This window comes from Podarcis vaucheri (genome assembly GCF_965113315.1).
Source record: "Podarcis vaucheri genome assembly, chromosome: 7".
NCBI classification, from domain to species: Eukaryota; Metazoa; Chordata; class Lepidosauria; order Squamata; family Lacertidae; genus Podarcis; species Podarcis vaucheri.
Window position 1 is genome coordinate 29,660,553 of NC_138765.1, and position 23,235 is coordinate 29,683,787.

General features: G+C 46.0%; 2 protein-coding genes and 1 long non-coding RNA gene across 5 annotated transcripts in view; 1 reads left to right on the forward strand and 2 right to left on the reverse strand.

Annotated features, from left to right (window-relative positions):
• The window catches only part of LOC309537395, a 132,208-nt gene that overhangs the window by 54,502 nt on the left and 54,471 nt on the right, over positions 1-23,235 (reverse strand). The gene's annotated exons all lie outside the window — the stretch shown is intronic.
• ZNF593 (zinc finger protein 593) lies at positions 1,589-5,073 on the reverse strand. The gene is made up of 3 exons (XM_082232153.1): positions 4,837-5,073; positions 3,788-3,850; positions 1,589-2,127 (listed from the first exon to the last, which is right to left on the reverse strand). Exons 1-3 carry the CDS (start codon positions 5,031-5,033, stop codon positions 1,995-1,997), a joined length of 393 nt encoding a protein of 130 aa, XP_082088279.1. The 5' UTR covers positions 5,034-5,073; the 3' UTR covers positions 1,589-1,994.
• On the forward strand, positions 5,559-17,207 carry LOC309537322 (uncharacterized protein C1orf232). 3 transcript variants are annotated; one of them, XM_082232174.1, is made up of 4 exons: positions 5,559-6,022; positions 13,232-13,318; positions 14,577-14,674; positions 16,595-17,207. In XM_082232174.1, exons 2-4 carry the CDS (start codon positions 13,250-13,252, stop codon positions 16,893-16,895), a joined length of 468 nt encoding a protein of 155 aa, XP_082088300.1. In that variant the 5' UTR covers positions 5,559-6,022; positions 13,232-13,249; the 3' UTR covers positions 16,896-17,207. The 3 variants fall into 3 exon arrangements, with proteins under 3 accessions (XP_082088300.1, XP_082088298.1, XP_082088299.1); XM_082232172.1 differs by lacking the exon at positions 5,559-6,022 and adding an exon at positions 10,465-12,084; XM_082232173.1 differs by lacking the exon at positions 5,559-6,022 and adding an exon at positions 12,172-12,469.

Sequence of the window (23,235 nt, forward strand, 5' to 3'; positions counted from 1 at the left end):
AAAACATTTTTGTTTAGGCAAGCCTACCCAGACATGTAGAATGCTGACAGGTGTTTTAATCTGTTTTTAGATTATCACTGATTTTTACTATGTTTTAAATGTTTCCACTTGTGGTTTTTTAAAGAGTTTTTATTGATAATTTTGTTGTTGTTTTTCTTTTTTGTAAACCACTTTGAGGGTTCCCCCCTTACAATCCAGTGGTATATATTTTTTTCCTAACTAACCAACCAACCAACCAACCAACCATCCTGTGGGAGCAAGTCCAAAGCTATACTATGTGCTGTGTGAATTGCTCCCTTTCATCGAAACAAGCAAAGGTTGTTGGTGTGGGCATCCGTCTGTCTTGAGAGACAACAGAGGGTGCCTGCGGGCGTCAAGTCAAACTTATGCATTAGTGAAGGGAAGCCTTGCTTCTGCACGTGACTGTGGCATGATGGGAAGTTTTGCTTCTAAGCTTTTCTTCTGCACATGCTGCACAAACCGTTCTAATACTAAGACATTCCCTCATCATCCCAGATTGTTCAGTTCATATTGAGTTCATGAAAACATTATACTCTGACCTGTTCTTAATGCATAGTTGACCACATCTATCAGAATGTAATTGTTTAAGTCTTGCTATATCAATCACTAGTTATAATTTAATTAGGAGGTTTTCATGCCTGTCTAGTTCTGTGCTCCCTTTCCCAGCCTTTAATCTATTGGTGATTAATGCCTATATGTAGCCTTTGCTTTGTACTTGTGTTAACCAATCAGCAATAAGCACATACGTGGCAATGCTGTAATATTCAACAAAAGGGACTCCCCGAGACTTGCTCGGGGGATGCTTCCCAGATGACACTTGCTACTCGTCTGTCGCTTATTTCAACCCAACACATTAGCATCACTGAAGTGACCTCCCTGGGGTGCAAGCCTGGGCTGTGTGTATGGAGGTCTTGGGACAAGACCCCCCTCTCTGCCCACTGATGTGGTCCAAATGAAAGCAGAGTAATACATTTGGGCACCAGCTTGGCTGCAGGACCTGCTGGAAGGAGGCGTACAAGGCACCATCCAACCTTCTTAGGGACTCCGCTCCAGATTTGTGTAGGGTTGACTCTTTAGCCTTTTCTTCTCCCGAAGATTTCCCGCAAGGCAGCGGAGGTTTAGGATCAGAGTTTTCCTTCTCCTGGATGAGCTACCTTCCCAGGTGGACAAGCCCCATCTGCCCAGGGCAGAAGCAACAAAACCAGGCATGCGATGAGGAGGGAAGAGGTGAGGAGGGCACATGCAAGAACATGGCTTGTTCTCTCTTCCACCTGTTCTCCCGCACAAGAATACCTCATCCCATTCTAAATATCTGGCTGCACTCACAATAAGAGACGCTAAAGTCTGGCAAGATTTCTCTTAACCCACCAATGCACACTTAATGGATGAATGGAGAGCTCTAAGCAAAGTTAGTTGTTCTGAACACGGAACCCAAAGCAATTGTTCCTCAAGTAAGTCTTGCAAACTGAATGGTTTCTGTGTGTCATCTGCTGCTCTTCTTCTTCCAGGCCCTTGAAAGTCTACTTTAGAGCATTCAATCAAATCAAGCGAAGCACAAGGCCCAGCGTCAGCCCAGCAGCTTGCCAGCTCATTTATTAAAAGGGACTCATTTGGAAGCTGGAGAAAGGTCACATTCAGAGCAGAATGCTAAAAATCCACAGTCACGGCTTACAAACATGAGCCGCTATAAGAGACGCAATTAGTTACATAAGCAGGTCAATAGGACAGTGAGGAGGTCTGCTCATCCGCTCCCAGACCTCCAGATGAACTCCATCTTCTGCCAAAAGGACAGGATAAGAGTGCTGGTTCCGTCACAAAAAATAAAAGCGACACTTATGTCCACTGAAGCCATTTTATGCCCCAGTTCTACTACCATGAAATAGTTGTGGTTGAAGTCCCATGTCACATGCCAAATCACCCCCCCCCCCCGGTCTCAAGTTATCTACAGAATTTTCAGATGGGCTCCACGTCTCTCAGCCAGATTCCTCCATCTCGTCCAATGGTTGTGTGTGGACTTCGACTTTCTTAGGAGGTATATAGGACCCCATTCCAGCTGCTCTCTCTGCTTCCTCCTGTGTGTACGGCTCCTCACTCAGCTGCTTCAGTCTACAAAGCAAATAAAATCAACTTAAGTCAAATGAGCTTGCAAACTTTGGCGCTCCACCTCCCACCCCGAAGCTGATTAAACTGATTTACTTAAGTCTTAATAAAGCCAATTTCCACTACTTTTCTCCTTACAGTTGCATCCAGTGCTAGTACTACTCAAAGTAAAAAAAGGTAAAGGACCCCTGACAGTTAAGTCCAGTCACGAATGACTGTTGTGGTTGTGGCGCTCATCTCGCTTTAAACGGCTGAGGGAGCCGACGTTTGTCCGCAAACAGTTTTTCCTGGTGGTGTGGCCAGCATGACTAAGCCGCTTCTGGTGAAACTAGAGCAGCGAACGGAAACGCTGTTTACCTTCCCGCTGGAGTGGTACCTATTTATCTACTTGCACTTTGACGCGCTTTTGAACTGCTAGGTTGGCAGGAGCTGGGACTGAGCAACAGGAGCTCACCCTGTCGTGGGGATTCGAACTGCCGACCTTCCGATCGACAAGCCCTTGACTCAGTGGTTTAGACCACAGCGCCACCCACATCCCCTACTACTCAAAGTAGACCCATTTAAATTCATGGACCTAAGTTAGTCACATTCATTAATTTTAACTAGCACTGGCTACAGCCCATATTCTACCAACTGCATGGTTAAGAGCCATTTAGATGGCAGCGCTATAAGTCAAGGAGGATCCACTGATGCACCGAGATGGAAACTGTTCCACTGTATTCTTTCCCATTTCAAGACATGTACTTATTTCATAAAATTAATTAGCAACATAATGAATACATTGCAAGTCAAACTGGACATCTAGAATGGATACCATATGATATCAGTCAAATGTAAAATCAAATCAGTACCGTATTTTTCGCTCCATAGGACGCACTTTTCCCATCTTAAAAACTAAGGGGAAAAGTCTGTGCGTCCTATGGAGCAAATGCAGGGGGGAGGCAGGCAGGAAAAGCCCCCAAGAGCCACGCACAAACTTCGCACGGCTCTTGCGAGCTTTTCCCCAGGAGGGAGAAGGGACTGACGCGGCCAGTCAGTCCCTTCTCCCTCCTCTAGAAAAGCCTTGCGCAACCTCTCCAGCCGCGGGAGGCTGCACAAGGCTAAAGAGGAAGCTAGGGCACCTCTAAAAACTAGGTGCGTCCTGTGGTCTGGTGCGTCCAATAGAACGAAAAATACAGTATTTTGTCATTGTTGGTTTTTTTTCAGGTGACTCTCCCAGGAAACAGACATGCTAAAATGAGTTAACAGTTTTCAGAAGAACAATCCATCAATCCTGGTTTGCACACAACACTAACTCTGGTTCCTTTCCTCTTCTGTGGGTCCTTAAAATATGTATCACAGGCTAAAGGTTAGGGAAGAGAGAAGTACACAAAAAACTATGTTGTGAAGGTGCCAGACACATCTCTACAAAGAGGAAATCCCACCCCAAACTTCTGAGAGTAGCACAGCTGCCAAGAGGGCCCCCACTGCCATCTTTTTCACTTATTTTATAACAAACATATATTAACCAGACAGCACCCAGGCAACGTACATAAAATTAGTGAAGTGCTTTTCCAGAACGCTGGAAGGTTAAGAGAGCAGGGTGCTTAGGCAAGCCTATGTGTCTACAGGTGTTAATTCCCTAGAGAAAAAGGCTATTCTGTATAATACACTGAATTCATATTACCTCTTTTTGTGAACCTTAGATCTGAAGTGATCCTTCATGCTTTTTAAATCAACGAAGTATCGCCTGTTGAGGGAGAAAAAGGAAAAAAAGTTAAGCTGGTTGATGCCTATTGAAAAACAGAAAGTTCATTCCCAGAAATCATTTTGTTGACCTACATTTATCTGTGCCTATTGCAACGGCACCAAGCAAATATTTGAATGCATGAAAATGGACATCAGAACTGCAGGCTGAGCTTTCATGTCATTTCACATCACCTCAACCCTCTAAACCAGTGTTCGAAACTCCCATTGTTCTAGGTTCATTTTGCGACAGGGAATTTCATTAGTGCAAGCAGTTTCTGAGCTCTGGACGCAGTACTGCGCCTAGGATTTCAAATTAAAACTGCAGAGTGGAAGGAAAGGAGGACCTTTTTCTGCCTCCCTACTTCCAGCTACTCTCTGAAGACTGGAAAAGAGACCCTTTTATGAATATTAGGAGGGTGAGCAGGGGAAGAACTAGATCTTGTGAAAAATGAACATAATATTTTAGCTGCAGTTCATTCATTTTCAGCTTTGTATTCCTGTTATTAAGGTGCCATTTAGCTCCTAGCTTTCATATTTCAGTTTCTAGCAAAGCTCTAAACTTGTCCACTTTTCTTGGCAATGCAGAAGAAACTGCCCTGATTCTGCCCAGTTAGGAGTGCGGGATCCAGCAACATGTGCTCCCTCCCAGGAACAAATAGCCCCTTTCATTTTAACCAATTAAGGGATACATCAGTTAAGCTCCTAATGCAGGATTCTTCAAACTCAGCCCTCCAGATGTTTTTTCGCCTACAACTCCCATGATCCGTAGCTAGCAAAACCAGTCGTCAGGGATGATGGGAACTGTAGTGTCAAAACATCTGGAGGGCCGAGTGTGAGGAAGCCTACTTTAAACTCTCGTATCTCTGTGCTAAAAAAAGAGCAGGGTCGCGCTCGAAGCGGCTTTCTTTTTTACTCAGGCGCAGTAAGCAAAAACGAAGTCGTAGCGAGACAAACCGAACCCCGGCCCCGCCTTTCCCCTTTACGCACGCGCAATGCAGGCAATAGTGCTGGGCGCTCCCAGGCATGTCAGGGTCCGGCTCTTGGCGCAGCAGCTTGGCCGATTTCTCAGGCAGCATATCCTCGTGGATCTGATCCAGATCCCGGCGCCGCCGCTTCGTCTTCCATTGGCGCCCCAAGGAATGTGCCTTGTGGGAGCCTGTCCGGCGACACCGGCTAGGGGCCATACTTCGCTCGAGAGGCTCACCAACGAGAGAAAGAAGGGAAGGGAACTTCCGCTTCCGGCGACTGTTCACAACGTCATCACATGCCGACACCCCTGAAACTTTTTTTTTTTTTTTAAGGTGGCGATTTGTAAACATCGCTTATTAATAAAGCAACTGCCTGCGCCTGCTGACATTTATTATTGTGGATACCATAACTGAGCTCCCCTGTGTACTTTCTGTCTTCCCTCCTCCGTCCAGTTTAATGGGGCATAACTTGAACTAATATGTATCTATTTAAATTATTTATACGTATATTCTGCCAGTCCACAACATAGATGAATAAAACATATGTAACATAAGCTCAACAAAACAAGCTGAAACAAAGGAAACACAAGTAGGCTCGGTTTTCTTAATGTTTTTTTTTAAAAAAAATGTGTGATATCCAATATCATTTCAGTAGGTCCAGCTTTGGATGTCACTCGTAAAGTTACTGAAATTCAAATGAAGGACAGCAAGACCTAATAAAATAGACTTTTGACAAAGTCTTCCATGATATTCTTGCAGAGAAGCTAGTAAAATGTGGGCTGGACGAGGTAACTGTTATCTTAATAGACATAAGCAGTTGCAAGAGCAGAGTATTTTTTTATTTTAACAAAATATATATACTGTTTACTAGAACAAAATACCTCTGAGTGTTTTAAACATAAGCCTAAGGTTGCCTGCACATGGGATGGTGCCCATAAATGGTTTGAGACACTGAATGACGCTGGAACCACCTGTCCTTCCAGTGGTTTGCTTGACTGGTCATGGCCGATGTCCATTGGGACTGGTGGGACACAAGGCAGGGAGGCGAACAGTGATAGGCCAATCACCAGGAGCAGGCCCTTTTTAGTAGTGCCAGTGACTCAATAGAATGTCCTTTAGAGGGAGGCCTTTATGGCCTCAACACTGACTGCATCTGGGTGTTTACCTAAAGGACATTCCATTGAGTCGGTGACCTGGCTTTTGAGGTCAGTCAACCTGCTGACAGTTAACTTTTTTAACATAGAGTTTTCCTTATTTTTAAGTGATTACTGTTTCTATTTATGCTAACAGGGAGGTTAGGAACATAGGAAGTTACCTTATATTGAATCAAACCCATTGGTCATTCTAGTTCAGTATTGTCTACATTGCACACTGCCTGGCAGCTTCTCTCTGGGGTTTCAGACAGAAATTCCCAGTCCTAACCTGGAGATGCTAGGTATTGAAGCTGGGACCACCATCATGCAAGACAGATGCTCCACCACTGAGCTATGGCGTTTCCCCTAAAGGTTAGCTTGTTTATTTTTAATTCTGTTCTGTTGTTGCATGTAATTTTTCAGCAGTTCGTGTTTATTGCTCTAATGATTCTATTAGCCACTTGGCCACTTGTTTTGTTTTTTTTATAAGATATTTATTAAAGTTTCAAAAATAAAAAAAGAAGTCACAATAGTAATAATAATAATAAAAAGAATAAAAAAGAAAGAAGAAAATACAAAATACAAAAAAGTAAAAACAATTAAAAACAAATCAATCTTTCCATATCTTGTCTTTCATTCACTTGTTTCCCTGACCTCCTCACACCTCCCCTTTTTTGTATTCCAGTTCAGTAAGTTAATTCAGCAAATCCTTTCCCTCTTTGTTTTTATCTTAGACCTTTGTCTTAATATGTAATAACTGTATATTCTCATCTGTTAGCAGTCCATTTTTACATACTCCTTGTAGCATTACTACTAAAAACCCCTTAGCTTCATTCCAACATCATTCTAACATTCATTAATTTTACAGTATTTCTGTAGATAGTCTTTAAATTTCTTCCAATCTTCCTCCACCAACTCTTCTCCCTGGTCTCGGATTCTGCCAGTCATTTCCGCCAGTTCCATATAGTCCATCACCTTCATCTGCCATTCTTCCAGGGTGGGTAGATCTTGTGTCTTCCAGTACTTGGCGATAAGAATTCTTGCTGCTGTTGTGGCATACATAAAGAAAGTTCTATCCTTCCTTGGCACCAATTGGCCGACTATGCCCACGAGAAAGGCCTCTGGTTTCTTCAGGAAGGTATATTTAAATACCTTTTTCATTTCATTATAGATCATCTCCCAGAAAGCCTTAATCTTGGGCATGTCCACCAAAGGTGAAAGAATGTACCCTCAGTTTCTTTGCATTTCCAACATTTATTATCGGGCAAATGATAAATTTTTGCAAGCTTGACTAGGGTCATGTACCACTTGTATATCATTTTCATAATATTCTCTCTTAAGGCATTACATGCCGTAAACTTCATACCTGTGCATACCCAGGACCGCAGGCAGCTCTGCGCGGCCACCGGGAGCGGGGCGGAGCTTCGCCCCCGGCTCCCGGTGGCCGGGCAGAGCTGCGCTGGTCCCAGGACCGCAGGCAGCTCTGCCCGGCCACCGGGAGCCGGGGGAGAAGCTCCGCCTCGCTCCCGGTGGCCCTGCAGAGCTGCCTGCGGTCCTGGGACCAGCGCAGCTCTGCGCCGCCATCCCGAGCGGGGCGCTAGGTCCCGCCCCGCTCGGGATGGCGGCACAGAGCTGCCTGCCGTCACGGGACTGCAGGCAGGTCTACGCCGCCATCCCGAGCGGGGCGCTAAGTCCCGCCCAGCTCGGGATGGCGGCACAGAGCTGCCTGCCATCCCGGGACTGCAGACAGGTCTACGCCCCATCCCCAGTGGGGCGCTAAGTCCCGCCCCGCTCGGGATGGCGGCACAGAGCTGCCTGCCCTCCCGGGACTGGTGCACTTCTCCCCATCGCCAGCCCCACAAGCTCGGGGGACAGCGGGGAGGCAGAGCGTGCCTTCCCACTGTTCCCCGACCTGGTTCTTCCAGCCCCGCACCTTCGGGGGGAAATAATTTTTTTTCCTCTTTATTTCCCCCCCAAAAAACTAGGTGCGTCTTATGGGCCGGAGCGTCTTATGGGGCGCAAAATACGGTAATATAAATATAGTCTTGGCCTGCAGATTTCCTGGCATGACTATGATTCTGGATCCACAGCTCTGCCTTGAAAACAAAACATCCATCCCAATTCTTTGTCTTTCCTTGGAAGTCCACTTTAAGTCTCGGAGATGAAAACGAGTGGAATGTAATTCCATAGGGAGATCATGTTGCAGCTCACCACTGATTAATGGCCAGTCACTGCAAAGGATGACCCTTTGACCTGTGTAACTGTTGTTTCTGGTGTTCAGCTAATCCTTCGTGAAGGAAATCTAAACCCCGAGGCCTGGCCATCAAAAGATCTCGTAGCACTCTTTGCAAGCAAAGGGCGATAACCCCAGTGTCCTGGCCAGGTTTCCGTGTGGGTCATTAGATTCGGTTGACCTAAATTTCCCCTGCAGTTTGAATTGGATACGGTGTTCTTTGTTTCCTGTCGTACAACCATTCCTATATATTATTGCCTAACCGAAATAGCAGATTTATGGTGTCCCTCGAATGGGCTTCAGAATGCCAGTGGCACAAAAGGTGATGTACGTGTGCAAAATTATGAGCAATGTTTCACACTTGGGTGGATGGAGCTTAAAAGTCCCTGTGGAGGAAGACTGGATTAGAGATGTAGTCAGAATTGGTCTTGGGGCAATTCCATAGCAAGATCCCACTGATGGTGCTGGGACACTGAGGAATCAGCATTCCATAGTTTCTTTGGGCTTCCCCAGTAGTGAAGTTAAACAAATGCTGTTTATTGATTTGCTTGCTAATTCATTCTCCTGTTTGACAACAGCAGTTCTCACAAAATGGCATATTTGTAACTACAATCTATAGATGAAACACAGAGTAAAAAGTAGCTAATGACTATGTAGAATTACTGCAGTCAATTACTTGAGAATTCATTCTGACACTAATGAACTCCTTTGATGTGGACACCTAGGTGCAGAAAGAACTGTGAAACACACCGAAAAAGCAGTAGCATCGCTGTGCTCGGAGGCAGTAATGTGAACACACCCTAAATCCATCCTGGATTGGTTTCCAACCCCAAAAATTAACTAGGGAAGATGTTGCAGTGTGAGAGACATGTAATAAAGGTTGAGCTGGGCTGCGTAGGAGGGAAATGTAATGCACTTTCCCATGGGTTAAACAGGGATAGCCAATGTGGTGCCCTCCAGATGGTACTGAGCCCAGGCATTTAGCACTCACAGACCTATAACAATAGAGTGTCTGGGGCAAACCAGCTAGATGGGCAGGGGATAAAATAATAAATAATAAAATTATTAAAATTATAAATATAATACCACCACAACAGTAAAACTAAATAAATCAACAATTAACAGTTCACTTAGATATCTTTCGTGTATAACTTTAACTGGTGGTGGTAACCATTAGTTTTGTGGTGAAAAAATTCTTACTTTTTCTACCATACAGTATCTGTATTTTCTTAGAACAGAACCTGCCTGGTACAGGAAGCTGCATAGCAGCTACTGAATAGCTTATCTATAAATTTTCCCCAACTGTGTTGCAATTAAAAAATAATAATAATTAATTAACAGTTCACTTAACACATCGGAATTTAAGTGAGCATAACGCTTGCCAGTAGGTCAATTTAAAATACCCAAAGTATCATCAAAGCTAATTACTTTTGTACCTAGCAAATCCCCCATCAATCTTTTATACCTCAACTGTGAAGGTCAGAAAGCCCCCCTCCCCTTGATTTCTTTTGGAAACGGCCATCCCATGATGGCAAGAAGTTAGTCAGGTCCATTAATTTCAACAGGGCAACTCTGAGTAACACTAATATGGATACGAACTATAGTGCCCACCTACCCTCTACCAGCCAAGGGAGCACCAACCTTTCTGGATAAGCCCATCCATACTGTCACTGGGCCACAGCTCAGTGGTGGTAGAGCATCTGCTTTGCATACAGAAGGTCCCAGGTCCAGTCTCTGGGAATGTCCCCTGTCTGAAACCCTGATGAGTCATTGTTAGACAATGCTGAGCTAGGTGGATCAATGGTCTGACTTAGTATAAGGCAGCTCCCTATGTTTCTAAGTAGGTACCGTATTTTGCGCCCCATAGGACGCTCCGGCCCATAGGACGCACCTAGTTTTTTTGGGGGGAAATAAAGAAAATTTTTTTTATTTCCCCCCCCCCGGTGCGGGGCTGGAAGAACCAGGTCGGGGAACAGTGGGAAGGCACGCTCTGCCTCCCCGCTGTCCCCTGAGCTTGTGGGGCTGGCGATGGGGAGAAGTGCGCTGATCCCGGGACTGCAGGCAGCTCTGCGCAACCCTCGGAGCCGGTCTCCCGAGGGTTGCGCAGAGCTTCCTGAAGCCTGGAGAGCGAGAGGGGTCGGTGCGCACCGACCCCTCTCGCTCTCCAGGCTTCAGCGAAAGCCTGCATTCACCCCATAGGACGCACCCAGATTTCCCCTTCATTTTTGGAGGGGGAAAAGTGCGTCCTATAGGGCGAAAAATACGGTACTATGCTGAGAGTTCCCTTGAGCCCAGAGTCAACCTTAGATGAAGAACCTTTGTTCAAGTACGGGCTTGTTGTGAGTTTATGAACAGCATTGTGTGTCCAGTTCTAACACACAGTATGTGATTTGTAGGCACAAATCTGACCCCTGCCATATTTTTTTCCTCCTGCATTCACACAGCAACAGTGATTTCACTTTGAGTGATCCTTGAAGGACGAGAACTCTGTGGGTCACCACACTGCCCTGAGCACTACTGTTCCCAGCGCAACTCAGCTCGGGGAGAGGCACACAGTGGAGCATTATCGGCAGCATCAAGCGTAGCCAATATGGATCTGTGCATTTAGGATGTGGCTGTCAGAGCAGGACAAAGGAACAACCGCCAGTCAGTGAACTACTCGCGATCACGTTACTTGCACCAGGCCAGGAAATCAATAATACATTTACAGGCATGTAAAGGCAGCAGACAGGCATCTGTCATTAGCCGCGGGGAGAAGAAAGATGGGCAATGGAAAGACAACCCATCCTTTCATCGCTCCTACAATCGGAGCATGAGTTGGGGGTGAAGGAGCTAGGAGAGCTTGATAGTTTTAACAGCAAGCAAAGAACTAGCACCCCTTGTTTGCAACTTGCACGAAGCTGTTCTGGGGCAGGAGTCGAAGCTTCCTGTTTAAGGCAGAAACTAAATCTGCAAAGGAGAAGACGACACAGGTCTGCGAGGCTATCAGCCCTAAGAAATAATTTAGCTGCCAGGCACTATTTTGAGAGCCTGTTGCTGAGCTACCGCATTCCAAAGTCCTTTTTTTTGCTGGAGATCAGTTACAGGACTCAGACAATGGAGAGTAATACAAGAGCGTAGCGTTGCCAGAATGAGGCTTTCCTCAAGACTTGAAAGTAGAAGATGCTGCATGGGGGTGGTAGGGGGACTCAGGAACTGTGAGGGGAGCACATCACTCTTCTGAATAAGAGAGGACTCTACACCAAGCAAGGGTGCAGCTACTAAGGTCAATGTTAGTGAGAGAACTAGCTAAAAAAGATTCACGTCTCAAATCTGGAATGGAAAGAAGTCTCCAGCGGGTCTTTTTGGCAAAAGAGGCTGGAGATGGGATGCATAAAGGGTGATCGGAGGAGTCAGATTGTTGGGATCCGTGTCCACTGCACTTTCATCTGTTCCAGGGGCCTTCATTGACGGAATTCATTGGTATTCTGGGTCAGTCATGGATCCGATTCCTCTCAGTTCTTTGAGATGTACATTGGAAGCTTCTGAAATTTTAATGAAGACACCAGATCCGAGAAAGAGGCAGCCAGTGACAGGTGTGAATTTGCAGGGCGCACAAGCATCTGCCTGAGCTCCTGGTTCCCTGCAGAGTCTCCGAAGCAGCTGGGCACAGAGGCCCAATGGCAACCGGAACCTGACCCACTCAGACTTGGAAGAGAATCCAAAGTGGGGACTGTAAGCCCCCAGGCTTCCAAACGGCCGGGATCTCAGGGGCTTACTTACTGTGAGACGCTCTAGCTCCTGGGAGAAGAACCTGAGAGTGAGCGGGGTCAGGATGTCTCAGGGATTCTGGAAGGTCTACAAGGCCAAAGTTCTACAGACCCTTGGCGGAGAGCTGCCGGAAGAGGAACTCCAGGATGAGGTAGAGGCATCCTCAGCTGGGCCCTTTCCCCTCCTTCGGTCATTGAGCATGGGGTAGCAGCAGGCAATGGGTTGCCCTCTCTTAATTTATGGCAAGGGGAACCTAAGGCCCGCCAGATGTTGCTGGACTCCAGCTCCCATCAGCCCTAGCCAGCACAGACAAAGGATGATGGGAGTTGTAGTCCATCTGAAAAGCCATAGGTTCTCTGTGCCTGATTTATGGGGAAGAATAAGATGTCTATGAACTGGGGTCATGCCCCCTGGTTAAAGAAAACTCGTGATCACATGCATTTTAGTTGATCCATTTATTCATTAACCTACTTCTGGCACTCTCCAGGTGTTGTGCTGGACTTCATCATCCCATACCATTTGTTATGCTGGCTGAGGTAAATGGAAGTTGGCGGCCCAGTGACATCCAGAGGGCACAAGGTTGGGGAAGGCTGGCTATTTAAATCTAAGAAATGTGATGGGGGGGGATTCTAAAGAAAGAAGCATAGATCTAAAGAAAGAAAAGAGTCCGTTCTTTGTTTTCAGATAACACAGATGAGTCTGTCTTGTACATAAAAGCCATTGTCTGAGGGGAGGCATTCCCATTCATTCTCATACATGACAGAATGCTTCTTCTAAGATGGAGTTTGCCATCTGTTTTTTTTTGTATAAGAGCTTGTATTGGAAATAATTAAATGTTTACTAATAGGTAAATAAACACCTGCTGGCCGATAATTGCCCCCCCCCTTTCTTTAGCTGATTGAAATGTTTAAAGTGATTTATTTAATGGATTAGTTGACAAAAAGCTAAGGCTTTACTAGAAAGGAAATTGACTTTGGTAGGGCAGAAACTACATTATGAAACTGGTGGAGGGAGACTGGCAAACACAGACGGCAGAGGGAGAACAGGAGGCCACACCCATAACATATATTTAAAGCACTATTATACCACTTTATCAGAGAATGCTGGGAACTGTAGTTTGTTAAGGGTGCACAGAGCTACAATGTACAGAGTGGTTTAATAATCAATCCCTCTTCAGTTCAGGCCCCAGCAGGAAAAAGCTTTTTCCACACTGCCGTAGAGTATAGTCCAAAAGGGCTACACCTGGACTATTCCATCAATTCTCCTCCAGCACTCCTGAAGCTGATTTCTTGTTTCAGAGAGATAACCCTGAACTGATGGAAACCACAGACTCAACCCTGCTGACAGAGGAGGGGTCAAATCCTGTTTCTCAGCTGGCACGGCGGGTAAGGACCAGTAGTTATTTCTCTCCAGAACTCAAGTTGCTTTTGAGCTTGGAGCTGTAATCGGTGGCAGCCTTATTAGACCCCAGAGCAGGCCTGCCTGGCATAATGCTGGCCTCAGCCAATCAACCCACTAATGCTATATTGTGTGGTTTGCTGAGTGACTGACAGGTCTCAGGTAACTTGTGTTGGTGGGTGCCCATCGGGGCTGGTTGCACAGAAGACAGGGAGCTAACAGTAGGTGGCACCAGAGACAATGTCCCCATCCTCCTTCCTGCAGAGTTCTACCAGGCAACACTGAAACTAGTGACTGATGCCACTTCATGGACTGATTTGTAGGTGAGAATGCTGAGGACAGACTGAGGTTGGTGAGGCAATGCCCCATTCACCCCAAAGAACCAGCCTCTACTGCAGGCAACTAGCAAAAATGAGATGTTTACTGACACACACCCCAAACAGGCTGTGTTCAGTATGCATCAGCATATGACTGTTACATATGGGGCAGGGGTCAACTTATTTGCAGTGAGTGTCAATTGCTTATCTGTTCGTTCATAATTCCACCCTACCCCATTTCTGCATGTATCAGCATTTAAAATAATACTAACAATAATTTGTAGGAGAAACTATATTTAAAGACATATTAAATTACATTAATTAACTGTATAGCAAAATTTAGACGAGGGCAAAAACGTTGAGTGCATCCTCCTGAAAAGACCACATGAGAACCACTGAATACTGTGTGAAACTTATCTAAACTGAGGTCTATGTGGAGCTCCACTGAGCCATGACCTTGTAAAATAATTTCAATTGCCTGTTGTTTCCTGGGAGAGCTAACGAGACTGCAGACAGAAATATGAATGTGTGGTCAACGTGTTGGGGAAACGGGGCAAAATACTGGGTCAGGGGAGGGGCTCTCAATGGAAAGCAGCCACCCACCCACTACAAGTCAGCAGCATAATAAGTTTAGTAAGTGTCCACAGGCTTGTCACTCATCAGTGCTTTGCACACAGCGAAAGCAATAGACTGCAGCCAGAGTACAGGAGCACTTCACACTAAGCAATTGGGTTGAATACTCACAGCACTCTGTTCCTTTCATTTCAGCTCCACATGTAAAAAGGAATAAAGACTGACTTTTTGTTTTTAAATGAAAGCTAAAACTTCAGGGAAAGGGCCAGGGATTTCCCACTATCTAGCACGTATGACCCTGGGTGTGGCTAGTAGACCCTGATCTCCCTCCCTCTTCTCCCATCTCCCTCTGCAGGTCCAGGGAGTTGGAGTCAAAGGCTGGAGAAGTGTCTCATCTTTGTTCAGCCGGGAAGACGAACATAAGTTGCTGGCTCCTGAGCCTTGTCCCGACCAGTAAGTGAAATCCTTCCCTAATTCCACCCCTCCCCTCCCCAATGTTTCTTTCTCAAAGAACCAGCTAGTTCACAAGACTCTTTTTATCACATGAGAATCACAACTCTTCCATGGTAGTTTGGCTGAAAGGGACAGAGAAGTTTCCCACTGTAGCATATCCACAGAAGCCTCTGAGTGCCTAAAATTGCTGCTGGTTCTCACAGCCACAACAGGCTCTCGTGGCCGGAGAACCTCCATCCAGCCCTCAAATTGCCCCACACTCTGGGCTAAGAGGGAGCCACCACCTACTCACACACTCATGGCCATGTTTTAAGGAAGAAGAAAATTACAGTACAGTTTCCTTCCCCCCCCTTTTTTTAAACCTCCCAGGGTTGGCTCCTCTCTTGCCTACAGTTGGCAAGGAAAAGAGCAGGAGAAAGCTGACATTAGAAGAGAGAGAATGTGGACATGTACGGGATAACGGCGGCCAGAATTTTAGTAGCAAGAAATTGGAAAAATACAACAATACCTAACACAGAAGATTGGCAAATCCTAATGGTAGAATACCTGCAGCTAGCAAAGGTGACAGGAAGGATAAGAGGCCAAACAAAACAAATAGTCTATAAGGAATGGAGAATTTTTAAAGAATACTTTAAAAATTATGGTATAAAAGGAAACCTCTTGGTAGAACTAGAATGACCCTTGTATTGTATAAATATAAGTTCGCAGGGATGTAAAAAGAAACTATATAAGAACTATGTAACTGTGCGGCATAAGGTAATCAATAGATAAAGTACAGTGAGACTAATTGGAAGTCACTTTTAATTTTTCTCTTCACAAGTTTCATAATTATTTGCATTGTTGGGTGTATAAATGATGTTTGTTATATTATTATTGTTGTTTCTTATATTGTTGTTTGTTTGTTTTTTCTATTGTTTGTTTGCTTGTTTGTTTGTTTTTCTTTTTTCTTTCTATAAATGTGTTTATTTTAAAACAATAAAGACATAATCTCAAGAGAGAGAGATAGAGAGAGAGAGAATGTGGAAAGGAAAGTACTGGGGCAGCACCATCCTTGCTCCTTTCTAGAAACTAGCTTTTGGGTGCTTCCTGAGAATCTGTTAAGTGAGCATGCATCAATAAATTGCGCCCAAGGACGTGTTATCCCACACTTTCCAGTGCATTTACCCATAACTTTCCTTACTGCAAAATGTCTGATCCTTAGGGGAAGCAGGTTGGTTGCACAAGACCTCCCAATCTGGGTGATTGGCAGGTGGGTGCGGCTTGGGGAAAATGATCTTCCAGGCCTAATTCAGCCCATGGGCTAGAGGTTCCCCACCTCTATTCTAGACAGAATGCCACAAAGGCATAGGTAGCTTTCTGCTGTGGAACCAGCAACGCTTCTGAAACATTCTTATCGGAAGGGACCCTAGCTCAGTGTCATAACACAGGCTTCACATGCAAAAGGTCCAGGTTCATTCTCTTCTCTTCTATTCTATTTAATTTTTAATTTTTATTTATTTTACCAGGTTCATTCTCCAGGTAGGGCTGAGCAAGGCTTCCTATCTGAAAGTCAGGCCCCTTCTGTACTACACACTTAAAGCACAACGATACCTCTTTAAACAGTCATGGCTTCCCCCAAAGAAAGTAACTAAGGGTGCTGAGATATTTGGGGGGACCCCTATTCCTTTCACAGAGCTACAGTTTGCAGAGTAGTTTAACAATCGGTCCATCTTCCCAGGAAACTCTGGGAATTGTGCTTTGGGGGCAGGATTCAACTGAACTGAATAAAAAATTGCCCAAAGTTCCACTGGAACTTAATTCACAGTCATTTTGCATAATTCAGAGATTTTAGAATTATGTGAATTAGCTAATCTGAGCCAGTTCATTCAAAGCCACTGCCTGCACCTCTTTCCTTCCTAAATTCTCCTCTTGCTTTCACAGCCCACTGGCAGCCAGGCCAGAAGAGGACTCCCCTTCTGAAAAGAAGACATCTGGCCTTTGGGACGTCTTTGCCACAAAGTGGCAGCAAACTTCAGCTCTGGAAAAGGCAGCTTCGAAGGCTGAGAGTGGAGACCAGATGTCTGAGGGCATTGGGGCATCGGGAGAAATGGCGGCTGAGGAAGCCAGCTGCACCAGCCTGGACAACGACCTTCGAGAAGCTGAAGGGGTGGCCTTCAAGTGGAGCTTCCTGACCAGCAAGCTGGCTGAGATAAAGAACAAAAGTGCCTCTAAGAGCAACTAGGAATGAATGTGAAAGAAATGGACTTTGTGACATAAGAGACAACCTATTTCCATGCAGGGCAAGCGTTTTTAGCTTCTCTGCACCCCTGTTTCTCCAGGTATCTTTGACAGAACAGTCAGAGATGATGTGAAAGTCCCAGGGCCAGAGCTCAGTGTTATTTAACCCTCAAAACATTAGGATGCCCCAAATGTGTGTGTCTCGTGTATCAAACCATATCCATTCCATCTCTCCCCTTCTCTGAACATTGTTTTCTTGAGATAAAAAAAATAGACAGGTTGAAGCTTCTGCCAGAGGTTTTCTGCCCAGCAAGGAGAGAGTTTGGACAGTCTCATTGTTTTCCAGGCTTGCATGGTTTGACGACACTCCTGTGTGTTTTCTAAGGAAGCTTCCTCCTCCTGAGTGCTGATCACCCAAGCGTCCAATCAAAGTGTGGAGGAGGCAGCAGGGGATCCTGAGTCAAAATGGTGCATTGGATAGACTGAGAAGACCTGGGTTCAAATCCCAGATCAGCCACAGAAGCTGTGGGCAAGTGACCATCTCTCAGTCTAACCTCCCTTGTAGAGTTCTTACGAGGACTGAATGGAATAGCTCCGTGCATTTTGTCCTTGGAGGATGACCGGGCTACAGGGGTTTTCCATAGGAAATAAACAAATCCTTGCATCAAGACCCTTCCTAATGGGACCAGCAATGGTGCCCCCAACACTGACAGGCTGGCCTTGCAGCTGAAGTGGTGTTCAAATCCCAGGAGCCCCCTCTCTTAAGCAAAAGGGCCTTAGCTCAGTGGTAGAGCTTTGCATGCAGAAGGTCCTGGGTTCAACCTCCCCCCCCCCCGCAGCCCCAGGTGGAGCTGGGAGAGAAACCTTCCTGAAATTCCAGGGAGCTGCTGCCAGTCAGTGTAGACAATACTGAACTAGGTGAGCCAATGACCTGACTTGCTAGAAGGCAGCTTCCTAAGATATAGGCTGCTTGGCTCCGACATTTAGATGGTCTGATTTGGTATAAATCAGCTTCTCATGTTCCTAGCCTAGGAGGATCTGGCTATCAGCCCAACTGGGCAAGAAGCAGGAGCATAGTCTAAAAAGAGCCAGGTGAGACTGACCAGGGGCTGATCACTGAAAACCCCAAATGGAGACCCCTTCTCTACTGGGGCCTTACCATAGATCAGGCATAGGCAAACTCCAGCCCTCCAGATGTTTGGGACTACAAATCCCATCATCCCTGCCCACTGGTCCTATTAGCTAGGGATGATGGAAATTGTAGTGCCAAACATCTGGAGGGCCGGAGTTTGCCTATGCCTGCACTAGATACACACTCGCAATGTAGAACAGTGGAGGATTGGGGGTGCAGATCTTGCTATGGCTATCATCATGCTCCAGTCACACAACTCAAGGCAAACGTCTAGTGAGCAACTTGCCCTGACAAGGGCTAGAAGTGCCTCCAGCCCATCTTTCTTGGGCTTCATCCCCTTGTGGGGAGCTAGAGCCTCCAAAGACGGGCACTTCTTCTGCATTCTTCTGCATTCCACAGACGCCTGCCAGCCACACTCCCTGCACTATGGAATGGACAAGGCAGTTTGGGCGGCACTTGGTTCCTTGAGCCTACAGGAAGGCGCCCGGGGGGTTCAGCTTCAGCTTCTGTCAGCTGCTGATCACCAGTGTCGGACTCAGAGCCAGGAATGCAACGTCTTAACCAGTGACACTGCAGCTTCCAACTCATTGTCCTGGTTACTGCTGGACTCTGGGATTATGACACTTAATCCATAGCCTGTCGACAGCCTAGGACTACCACTCACATCAAGGAACTTAGGTTCGTTGGTTCATCCATCCATCCATCCCTATACCACATTTTCTCTCCTGCTAAGGTATTCCTTTGGCAGCAGGGATGGGGAACCTGTGGCCTTCCAGAGGTTGTTGGAATACAGCTCCCATTGTCCCTGACCATTGGACGTGCTGGTTACCTGGGCTGCTGGGAGTTGGGGTCCAACAACTTCTGGAGGACCATGTTAGCCACTCCTGCCTTAGGGACATGGCTTTGAAATGACCAGTAGATCAGTGGTAAAGCATCAACTTTGTACACACAGAAGCTCCCAGGTTCAACCCGTTTCAAAGAACCAGGTGATGCAGAAGAGAGCTTTGCCTGAAACCTGGGAGCCACTGCCAATCAGAGTAGACAGTACTGGATTGGACCGGTTAATGGCCTGATTCAGTATGAGGCAGTTTCATATGTGAACTTCCCCAATTGCCCCAAGAGCAGATATTCTTTAGTTACCAAAGTTTCCTCTTTTAACTGATGTTGTTGGACTGCAGCTCCCATCATTCCTGATCATTGCCCATGTTAGCAGGGGCTGATGGGAGCTGGAGTCAAACAACAGCAGGAGGGCCATGGCTTCCCCAGCCCTGTTCCAAGGGAACAGAAAGTCACCAAGGGAAGACTCAGGGTTTATCTACACTTACCATTTCTCAAGTCTTTCCATGCATGGTCTGTGCTTTAAAGCTCTGTGTCTGAGCACGCTTCTTTTTGCTCCGGTGCTTTGAGAAAACCCACTCTTTAAAGCTTGGTCAGAGCAAATGCCAATCCATGGAAAACCCAAATTGACATTTCCTCTGATTGAGCACTAAAGAGCGGCTTTTCACAGGAGAAAGCTCATGCTTACATATGTGCTTGGATGTAGAGATTTCAATTGTGGACCTATGCCTGGAAAAAGCAAGGGAAAAGGTAAATATGGATAAGCCCGGAGAGAGCATTGGCTTTGCATTCTTGAGTCCATCACTGAAGATGCTCCATTATCCAACTCTCCTTTCACAAAGTATCTCCATCGGTGCTGGCTCCATTATCCAGCAAGGAAGGGCCTTTGGGGTGCCCTTTTGCTGCCTTGTTACCAGCTGGCGACTGGGTGAGTGGGGGCAGTTCAGCAGCCTTCCCTGGGTTCTGGCCCGCATGCTGAGCAGAAAGGGGGCATGTCTACCTTGACCGTTCATGGTGACCCTCTTATTTGCAGTATCTTTCTTTGGATTTTCATTGACAACTGTATAATAATAATAATAATAATAATAATAATAATAATAATAATAAACGGGAATGAGCAAAAATGGTCTCTTAATTCTCCGTGCCATTCGTGGTCAACAAATTTTGAGAGTGGGGATTGTTGATGCATATTATTGGAATGGGGAGATTAAATTTTCCCAATAGTTTATCTATCTTCTGGGAAATTTTGGCTCACTTGATGTTGAACAAAACTCTGCTGTTAGGAACGGGAATTGTCCCCTGTCTGGAAGTGCTGCTGCCAGACAGTGTAAATACTGAGCTATATGGACCAAGAAGCCCAACTCCGTATAAGGCAGCTTCCTGTGTTGTTCTATGTTCTTTTTGGTGGATGAGCAGTGGTGGGCTGGTGCCCATTGGGTGGAAGGTGGGGAGCCCAACAGTAGGGGGAGCCAAAGTCAACAACAGGCGGTGCCAACTGATTTTGGTTTTGTCCTCATCTGCCTTCCTGCTGAGTTCCACCAGGGCACTTGGGTGCTGGCTGCCCCATTTGCCCTGTGGCCAGTCTCCACTGGATATGAGAATCAACAGACAATGAGAGAGGGGGCCTCCCATATCCAGTGGAGACTGGCCAGTTAAACCACTTTAAGACTGGATCCGCAGTTGCATCCAAAATACATGGATGACAAAGTTGCAGGCACCATTCTACTGAATGTCCCCCAGCTATTCAAGAGAAAGATGGAAGAGGTTGAATTCAACTTCAGTTGTAGCTGAAGATTAGGGGTGCAGCTGAAAGCAAGAGGAAACCAATCACAGGGTATTGAAGTAAAAGGTTCAGGGTGGAATGGATCAGGTCGTGCTTGTGCTTTTAGGGCTGTGCCGAAATTTATCAGAAAATAATTTTCTGGCAAATTTTTGAATTTAATCTCTTCCAACTTTCTCCTGAATAATTTAGTCTGTGTAATTTAGTCTGCTTCTACTAATTATGAGGGCTAGAAACCTGGGTTTGTTTTAACATGAAATCCAAGATTCTCAGGAGGTGGATTTGAAGAGAATCCTGCTAGTCTCCCAAGTAAAGGCAGCTACAGTCTTGACATAAGATGGTCTTCCTGTATTCCTAGGGCTGCCACAAGGTGGCAGTATTTGTACAGCCTCGGGAAGCAAAAGAGGAACACCTAGGACTCAGCTATACAGTTGAAAATAAAATGTTTTGAATGTGTTGTAAAGTTCAATATACAATTGTGACACTAGATGGCAACTGTGAGCTATAGCAAATTCAATGCATTTTTCAAAACGGTTTTTTAAAAAAACATTTTCACAATGTTTTTTAACAATGTGTGTAGATTCCACTCTATTTGCAACTTTCCATGCATTACATGGCAGCAAACCCAGCAAATACAGTTTTAGGAAATAAATAAATGGAGGCAGAGCCTAACACAATGAGACTTGGGACCACCAAACCTTTCCTCCTCCCCATGCTGCGGTCTCAGGAAAATCCCCACATTCCCTGCAAAACTTCTATTCATCTGGGTGGAACGTTACCACTGCTTCCTTCTGGAGTGAACAGCATCAGCATGAAGGGGTTAGTTTTGTTGGAAACACGGTACAGGGTGGAAAAGGTTAAACCCTCCCTCCTCTGTGGCCTTGATCACCAGAGCCCTCCTGTAGCTGCTATTTGAAAACAACCACCAGCGGCAGATAACGTGAAACGTAATCACATGTTTCATATATCCCCTAGTTTGGCCATAATCAGAGAGGCTGTGGAACTCTTAGGGTGCTGAACATTTACAATGGCATCCACGTTTACACACTTTTCAAATGAAGCCCAGGGCCAGCCCAACCATAGGGCAAAATGAGGCAGCTGCCTTGGGGGGGGGCAGATGCTGAGGGGTGTCAGTCAGGTGACACCAAACTGGGAGGGGTGGCTAACACCCCAGAGGACAGGATCACACTTCAAAACGACCTTGACAGATTAGAGAACTGGGCAAAAACAAACAAGATGAATTTTAACAGGGAGAAATGTAAAGTATTGCACTTGGGCAAAAAAAATGAGAGGCACAAATACAAGATGGGTGACACCTGGCTTGAGAGCAGTACATGTGAAAAGGATCTAGGAGTCTTGGTTGACCACAAACTTGACATGAGCCAACAGTGTGACGCGGCAGCTAAAAAAGCCAATGCAATTCTGGGCTGCATCAATAGGAGTATAGCATCTAGATCAAGGGAAGTAATAGTGCCACTGTATTCTGCTCTGGTCAGACCACACCTGGAGTACTGTGTCCAGTTCTGGGCACCACAATTCAAGAGGGACACTGACAAACTGGAACGTGTCCAGAGGAGGGCAACCAAAATGGTCAAAGGCCTGGAAACGATGCCTTATGAGGAACGGCTAAGGGAGCTGGGCATGTTTAGCCTGCAGAAGAGGAGGTTAAGGGGTGATATGATAGCCATGTTCAAATATATAAAAGGATGTCACATAGAGGAGGGAGAAAGGTTGTTTTCTGCTGCTCCAGAGAAGCGGACACGGAGCAATGGATCCAAACTACAAGAAAGAAGATTCCACCTAAACATTAGGAAGAACTTCCTGACAGTAAGAGCTGTTCGACAGTGGAATTTGCTGCCAAGGCGTGTGGTGGAGTCTCCTACTTTGGAGGTCTTTAAGCAGAGGCTTGACAACCATATATCAGGAGTGCTCTGATGGTGTTTCCTGCTTGGCAGGGGGTTGGACTCGATGGCCCTTGTGGTCTCTTCCAACTCTATGATTCTATGATTCTATGATTCTAGGTGTCAGAGTGTATAAAACCCTGCATGTCGCATGTCCTGCCGTTAAACTAACTGTGGAGAGACACCAGCATGATACTCATGGATGGCAAGGTACCCACCAGTACTGCCTATGGTGCCCACAGAAGGTTTCAGTAACTATCCCCTCAGAACCCCACAGTGCACAAGAGACCCCTTGCTCTTCCTGCTCTGCACTGGATCAGCCCCACCTACAATGAAAACGCCCCCTGAAGCAGGCCCACTTTTCACTGTCTACTTTCCTAACCATTATGAAAAGAGAAGAGGTACAAAGAGCTTCTCTCTGTGGTCATATGTGGCAGTGGGCAGCATAGGTACCTTTCCCTCTCTGAAGTGCCAGCTAATGGGAGTTGCCCCATTATTTTGTGGTCTAGCCTCATTTTCTGTGCTTTCAGATGGGGTAGCCATTTTGTGTTCTGCCATGCCTCACAGCAGCCATTTTGTGATGGGCACCCATGACACTTGCTCAAAATTCCAAATGCACCCACTGGCCCCAAAGGGTTGACAACCCTTAAATAGTAGCCTGATGTCCCCAACTGCAGCGCAGGATGTTGCCTTT

Coding starts and splice junctions, on each gene's coding strand:
- ZNF593 (XM_082232153.1), bottom strand. CDS start 5,033: ATGGCCCCTAGCCGGTGTCGCCGGACAGGCTCCCACAAGGCACATTCC. Junction 3,851..4,836: donor CACTATTGCCTGCATTGCGC/GTGCGTAAAGGG, acceptor CTCCCTCAACAG/GCGATACTTCGTTGATTTAA. Junction 2,128..3,787: donor TCTAAGGTTCACAAAAAGAG/GTAATATGAATT, acceptor TTTGCTTTGTAG/ACTGAAGCAGCTGAGTGAGG.
- LOC309537322 (XM_082232172.1), top strand. CDS start 11,998: ATGTCTCAGGGATTCTGGAAGGTCTACAAGGCCAAAGTTCTACAGACC. Junction 12,085..13,231: donor AAGAGGAACTCCAGGATGAG/GTAGAGGCATCC, acceptor TTCTTGTTTCAG/AGAGATAACCCTGAACTGAT. Junction 13,319..14,576: donor TTTCTCAGCTGGCACGGCGG/GTAAGGACCAGT, acceptor CTCCCTCTGCAG/GTCCAGGGAGTTGGAGTCAA.